Raw genomic sequence first — 7,892 nt, 5'->3', positions numbered from 1 at the left:
TTAAAAATATATTCCAATATGGAACAAAATGAAAATAAAACAAATATATTTCAACTAACAAAAAAAAAAGCGAAGCTCAGATCACTGGTCCTGTCCACCTCCAATATAATACAGGAAGACTAAGGGAAGAGGGGTTGGCTAAATTTGGTAAAAGCTCTTACACCCATGCACTAATGTACATATACATATATAGCCATTCTAGAGTCACTGTATTATCCACTCTAGGGTCACTATATTCATCATATGTGTACAATAGATATCCATACACACCCTTACAAACTCTAAGCTAACCATGGTAAGACACCCCTTGCCAATCCATCATCCAGCTCAAAGATAAGACCCTAAAAACTGGTTCAAAGATTAGTAAACAGACAAATGGAAAGAAACTGAACCAAGACCACCAGCCTATAAACGATACTAAGCAGGGGATCTCAGAAGCCAATCTAGTTTTTTGGCAAGTTCCAAGAGGGGGCAGAATGTCCCTAACTCCCTAGAACAGAGGCCAGGGACAAAGGCCAACAGGTAACCACATTTCTGTTTTCCCCTTGCTCTGGTTCCTATTAGAGCAGCCATCTATCCTCTCCTTTTCACTCCTTTCCAATGAAACTTTTCCTTTCCTTAAACTTTGTGTCTTGAATGCTTCACTGATGGTGAAGCTTATGATCCCAATAAAGTGCTTGCCACAGGAGCCTCAGTCCACACAGGGACACACAACAATGATCTAGAAGTATGACTTAAACAAATCCACACTGTCTAGCTGGCTGCCTGCACAGGCCCCCAGCCTGTACTTCTGCCTCCCTGACAGGTGGGGTCTTTTCCCAAGGCCTTCTTAAAGTAGCTACAGAAGAAAAGAAGCAATTTAGCAGGACTCATTGTATAAATGAGTGATATCTAATTATTTATGACTTTAAAAAGTGTAAATGCAATTTTTCAAATGTTATGTATATACATATGATTTAAATATGTTAATTAAGATTTTTAAAGTGGTAGATATACTTTATTTAATTCATGAAAGATCCTGGCCATAACATCTAATTGACAGGTCCTCAAACCAATTCACTATGAACAAATCTATTAAATTGTGTTCTTAGGCAAACCCTATCCTTCAGGATTGTTATGGTGGACAACGCAATAACTAAGTGACTGAATACACAGTCCCTAAAGCATTCAGTTTGTCATTTTTGAGTTGATTATGATTTTGGGCAAGTCGTTTAATTTCTCATTATATAATTAATTTACTTAACTAAGTTCTCTAAGTTAACAACACTTTTATCTTTAAAAATGGGTATACAACAGTGTTTTTTTCAAGAGTTTCTGTTTATAAAGAACTTTGAACATATGTTCAATTTATATATATATATATACATATATATATACATTATAAATGTTAAATAAAAGAATAAATTTTTATAGGTAAAGTTCAGTGCCTTGTCATGATTATATTACAGAGATGAAGTTAGTTACTCTTCTTTATGATGTTTGTTACTGAAATTCTTTGTAGGCTCTGCTTCTTTTTTGTATTTAGATTTATAATTAACTGTTCACATTTATTTTCTAAGAACTCTATGCAAAACTTGGTCTTCCAACCCAAATAGTTAGAGACTTACTAGGAGAGGGAATTGATTCATCTTCCCACAGCCAGCTCCTGTCAGAAGGGTGCCATGAAAATCCCAGCCAAAAGTAAGAAGACATGGTTAATGGCTATGACTTAAGGAAAATCTTTGGGAGAAAACAGAATAAAAATTTTATTAACCAATTATACTTCCGTTTGCAAAGGTAAGACAGAAACATTCATAAAATTCCTTAATTTTCATTCAAAATCCAGTGAATTACGGTCACGTGGATGCCATTTTATTACTTTCCACCGTGTAGATTATTAAAGTAAGCAGGAAGGAGATTCAGTCATACCTTTTCTTGATCTTCACCAAAGTAAAGTTCTTGTCTCTGCAGTCATTTCTACTGTTACTCCATGTTTTATCTTCATTTATAGTGAAATAACAGCAACCGTTTTGGTACCATTGCCAGGTCTTAGGATAAGTATTACATTTGTGTTCTGAAAAAGAAATTATACTCAACAGTATAAATTTAGTGACTCTCAGGTAACTGGGGAAATGTTAAAAACTATGCATAAATCATTTAATTGTACAATAGGATCTGAGAGCCAAAATCCTAAAAATGTGTTTTTTTAATGAGTTTTTGAAGGCAAAAGTATCCCTGGTTATGGGTTAGAGTCATGTGGATTATCTTTTCAGAATTCAGTCTTCTGATCTCAGAATTACCAGCTATGCTTTTAACTTCATAAGCCTATACGAATAGGCTTATGAGGCAGAGTTAATAAAATGAGAGGTTGAAGAATCTAGATTGGTATTATTCTAAGGTGGTATCCAAATTTGGCTCTGTGCTTTTGGTAATAATATTTATAAATCTGTATTTTCCTTTATCTACTATAAACAATGTGACATCATCTAGAGGGTGCTGGATGACACAACTCTCATACCTCAAAGTAACTGTTATAGTCAGGGGTTACAAGGAGAACCACTACAAACAGGACACACAATTTATAATGGTCACCCAAGGAGTTAAATATAAAGAAAGTGCGGGAAAATTGTACACAACACTAAAGACCTAGAAAATCCAGTGAAAGGCCTGGATCTCATGGCAATAACTTGCATGAGTTCAGCTGAAAACCTAGAACCCATGACATTGCCTCCCATGAGTCCAACTGGAGGCTTAGAGCCCATGACAATGACTCATGTAAGTCTGTTTCACAGATCTGCACTGGGAAAGTTCAAAGGTCAGTGGTGGAAGTTAGAAAGTCTAAGCCAGCAGGGTGAAGGATTTGTGCTAGTAGGTTGAGAGTTCTGCACTAGAGCAAGGAATTGATACTCAAAATAAGGACCAGTGGCTCTTCCAAAAAGTACCACAGCCATCCTTAGCTACAACAAGGTCCCAGCCTCCTCAGAAATGGAAACAGTGAAGTTTGTATCATGAAGCCCACATGACAAACTTGTCCCAAAGATTGAACAGCACACCATCTTCCCCTCCATGGCCATGAAATGATGCTTAGTGTAAGGACCAAAGCTCCCTCAAAGTAAACTGCAGCCTTTTCCAACAATGAGGTCCTAAGCTCCTCCAATGTAATAGCCACGTTCATATCAGGGGAGCCATCATGATAAGCTCCTCCAAGAGAACCAACAGCTCCAAACAATAACAACACTTGTGAGAACCCACAACACTACTCTTTTCCTCTCCACTTCTCCTCTTTGTGCTGGCAACAATCCTCAAGTGAACCCTTTATACACAGCACCACACTGATTCAGTTCAGCTGGTATTTAAGTGGACCAGCCGATTTTTAAATGCAACATAGTATCTTAAGTCAGTGCATAGTCTGAGTAGCTTAAATCAGTGCATAATCTGAGTAGTTAGGCGACCTAAGTCTAATTATCTGAAGTGTGAATAATTAGCTGTTTGAAGAGTTTGATGGCCACTTGCTCTTGCCTCTTCAGTAGATTAGATACCTATGATTGAAGAAATTCCATTTCCCTAGGAATGATCCTATAATTGGCCAATGGGCAGGATAAATTATCCTGCTGGTGGTGAACAATTTTTGGAAGCTGACTCAAGTTCTCTGTATCTGAATTTATTTCACTACACATCAGAAGAACTCCAAAACAGAACAGGAGAACAGTTCATAATACTCTTCTTTTCTCAAACAGTCATCAGTTATTCTCCTGACACAGAAATATTTCTTAGATTGTTTAATATTTATTAGTGACTCAATATGTGAGATACTAACTAAAATCGAAGGAAACGTACCAAATGCCTATTTTGAATTATGTATAGTTCATCTTTAGACTTCTTGTTCTTTATATTGGTGAATTTTTAAAGTTGGAAGTGTTGATATAATTATAGTAAGAACAGAATTCTTTGGGACAAAGAACAGTCTGCAGTCTACCTGGAAAAATTTTTTAAAAAAGATTTTAAAGGTATATTGGATCATTTTTAGTTCAAAGTTCATAAATCTTCATTTTTGTTGAAGCACAACAAATTTATGAACACTTAGGTCAAAGGCACAGAATACTAGGAAAGAACTTCACCCTTTCATAGTAAACCATTGAACATATATCATTGTATCTCTTTATTTTTACTTACTTATTTATTTTTGTGACATTAGGAAATGAACCTCGGGTCTTCACACCGAGCTACATTCCCAGCCCTTTTCTACTTTTTTCTTTTTTGTTTTGAGACAAAGTGTTTTTAACTCACTAAGTTGTACAAGCTAGACTTGAGCTTGTCATCTCTCTGCTTCAGCTTCCCCAAGTGCTACCATGTCCAGCTTCATGCATTTTTAGTTTGCATTACCATAAAATATTTATTGCCAATTCTCATCATGTTGGGCTCCTGGACACTTGTCATCTCAGCTAGAGCATCATTTTTTCCCCAAAAGAACAAACTGTATATAAACTTCTGTATACACAAAGAGACCTGTTCAAATGTTAATTTACTGTGAGATCTTACATATACAAAAAGAAAGTATTGTACTAGAGGAGATGCTAATACCATTTGACAAACATTTTGACTGCAAGTCCCCTGAAAGTGAATTCTGTGCTAAATCACCACATTTTATGCCAACATTCTATAAAATATGCATTTTCAGAATGTTTCGCTACTTACATTCAAAATGTCAGTCTAGAATTCTCATTCTGAGAGCCCCAAGGAAGGGTCAAGAAAATATCTCTTTTTGTGTCAGGCACTGGGAAGTGGAACTTCTAATGTTATGCAGAGATAGTTCAGTTCTCTTTACCTTGGATTTGACATGTCAGGGCCCTCTTTGTCCTTGTTTTGGTGCTGTTCTTCTTCATACAAGTCAGATTGTTGCGGCTACTCAGAAATATCTTTATACTGGAAATTCCAGATTAAGTTATTCTTACGTTAAGTCTCTGAGGCAAGTGAAATGGCATGCTTTACTTTAAATATATCTCCTTTGATTCCTTGATTGTCACCATTGGAATAATAGGTGAGCATGCACCTAGACAGATAAAAGCTCCTTCTCCTAAGTATTAAGTAGTAAAGTTAGAGTCTTCTTTGTAACCCTACTTTTGTTATTAAGAGAAGACAACAAATTTGGAATAGAATCCTCATAATCATAAAATAAGTCCCTTACTGTACATAAAAATTGATATAAGGTTGAAGAAGTATATTAGAAGATTTGGAATTTTGACATGTTTGTAATCTTGGCTATATTTACATGATTTACAAATATGCTAATCACTTTCCTTTCTGTTGCAAATACATTTACACATAACCTCCAAAGTCAGAGCCCACTCAGCAGCACCAGGCAAAGAGTTAGCAGACGGAGAGCAACCTGACGCCAAACGGGATGCAGCTGAATTCCCTGGAAAATCAACAGAGGAATGAGTAAAGAAAACTGCCATGGAGCCAGTACACTTTGGGTGGTTTATTTCTCACACTTAGAAAGTATCTGGTTATTAAAACTTCTCTAATTTCTTCAGTGCTACTCTTTAGATAATTCCTGATATGAAGTGTGAGACAGACCCAATCACCCATTCTCCTCCATTTGTCTGTTACTGTTCTTTTTTGAACAGTAATTTTCTCTAAACTTTTAGTCTTTTTTCATCATCACCTCCACTCTTTTTTTAAGTCAGTGACTTCATAATGATATGCCATGAAAACTACTTCTCTGGATGATGCCAATAATAAGTAACAATTCAACTTCTTAAGATTACAAAATTCCAAGATGCAGGTTGCTCTACCTGCCTTATAAAAGTGGATTCTACTTTTAAAAGTAACTTTTACGTTCTACAAACAACTGTTGTCTATTATTTATGCTATTTTGCACCAAATAAATGAATTAATTCTGAACAAAATAATGTACATTCTAACCTACAAATAAGTAGTATAGACCAGAAAGTCAGTAGATAATTATATATATATATATAACATATATGTTTATGCATATATCATACATGTTTATATCACATTTATCCCTATTTTTCTATTACTTGAGTCAAGTCCTGGTTGTATTTAGCCCAATGTTTTGATTAATACAATGTCCAAGTGTTGTGTCACATATAGCATATTCACATTCCTCTTTTCCTCAGGGAAGCTAGAATTTAAAAACAAAACAAGCCTCAAGTGCATAGTCACCTTTATTAGACCTGTGCAAAATTTGTTCTACCATATTTTTATGTACCTTCCCCCACCAAATTCTTCCCACCATGGAGATTCATAAACAAACAAATAAAATAAATGCAAATAGTTGAAGAAAGTCATTCCTATAATTCAGATGATTCAGACAGCAGCCTCCTTAAGCTAAGGGATGTACACATATACACTGAACTGATATTCAATCCACCCAGCCACAGTGACTAGCATTTACGCTGCTTGAATATAAGGAAATGAGCTGAAGCTGGGCTGAAGCTGGGCTCCGCCACTCGTTCACTGCTAAACCTTGGTTAAATCACTTAGTTTCTTTCAGCCTCAGTTTTTTCATCTATGTATTGGAGTGTCTTAGTTACTTTTTACTCATTGCTCAGACAAAATACCTGAAGCCCAAAGTTGGCATAGGAAAGGTTTATTTCTTACAGTTTTTGGAGGTTTCAGTCTATATTCAGTTGGCTCCAAGGTAGGGTGGCATGGTAGAGCCACAGGTCATGGGGGCTGCAAACAGCAAGGCAGAAACCAGCAAAAGAACAAGACACACCTTCCTCCTGCCGTTACATTACATCCTGGTTCCACCCCTAAGTGGGTGGAGCACTGACACCATCAATCCAAGCACTAGACAATGAACCAATCACAAATGCACAATGCAAACTCATGAGGCCTGGGGGTCTTAGACATAAACCATGACATGGAGAAAATACCAATATTATTTTATTTGCTTCACATTTATATTTTGATAAAGATGTGATGAAATATGTATATAAAATACTATACAGGTACTGTTTTTATTGATTCAACATAACAAATTATGCTTTGGATTTCAACTATCTTGACTAAAAATAATACCTAAAGACATTAGCTTTTGTCTGTTTCTGATTGCTATATCCTCCAGCTTTTCCCGTCAGTTATTCAATCCATCTAACAGAAAAAAAAATCCTCTACTTCCCTATTTTAAAACCTCCAATCTGACTTCTAAATGAATATTCCTCTAGCATTTCCTACAAGGAATAGCCAAATGTTATTTATAAGTAGAAATATATTGGTTCCCAAACTGAATCTCTGATATATCCCACAAAGTTTTTCATTGCAATGTTAAGCTTCATGAAGCATGTTGATTTCACATAATTAAAAGAGATCCTGAAAGCCACACATTTTCCCTTCAACATTGGATACATTCACCGTGCCATCTACTTCACAATGATTTGTTCCCATTTCTGAGACTCTACTGCATATATCTCTTTAGCATCAGGGTCAAAGTCAGTGATTCAAAGCCAAAACACCTGTTGCTTACAAATTCACAACTTGTTTTATCTGAATTCCTACCTCTTTTTTTTTTTTAGGTTATTTCTGTCCTGGTTATTTCTTGCTCTAGAAGAATCCTGAAATGCAAGTGTTGCATAGGTCACTTTGTGGGACATTGTAGAAGAAGCACTACTACAAACTGCGTAAATAATATTTCAGTATCTTCAAGCCTGGGAGAGGGTGTTCTTTTCAAGACTAGGAGTGTTTACGTAGACCTTCAACTGACACAAGACACATCCCACTGCCCTTCTGAAAGTACAGAATGATAGTATCTTGGCACTAAAAGCAAGAGAAGTGCAATACTTTTTTGAGGAATTAGAATGCTGCAGATCCCAAACTACACCCACATTGTTCCTGGATATGAGGCCCAGGGGCACTTAGAGGTACAGCAACAATTTTGGTTTCAT

The 7,892-nt window shown here is 36.1% G+C and overlaps 1 protein-coding gene across 1 annotated transcript; it reads right to left on the bottom strand.

Annotated features, from left to right (window-relative positions):
- Nucleotides 1-734: 734 nt before the first annotated feature.
- On the bottom strand, nt 735-7,601 carry Clec12b (C-type lectin domain family 12 member B). The gene is given in 6 exon segments (XM_023565386.1): nt 735-838; nt 1,608-1,723; nt 1,903-2,050; nt 3,443-3,664; nt 5,302-5,384; nt 7,510-7,601. Coding segments are annotated over 6 exon segments (765 nt in total).
- Nucleotides 7,602-7,892: the final 291 nt, after the last annotated feature.

The sequence above is a fragment of the Cavia porcellus genome, unplaced genomic scaffold (genome assembly GCF_034190915.1).
Source record: "Cavia porcellus strain 051 isolate PalLab524CR breed Dunkin Hartley unplaced genomic scaffold, mCavPor4.1 scaffold_27, whole genome shotgun sequence".
In the NCBI taxonomy this organism is placed as follows: Eukaryota; Metazoa; Chordata; class Mammalia; order Rodentia; family Caviidae; genus Cavia; species Cavia porcellus.
This window is presented reverse-complemented; position numbering and strand designations above follow the sequence as displayed.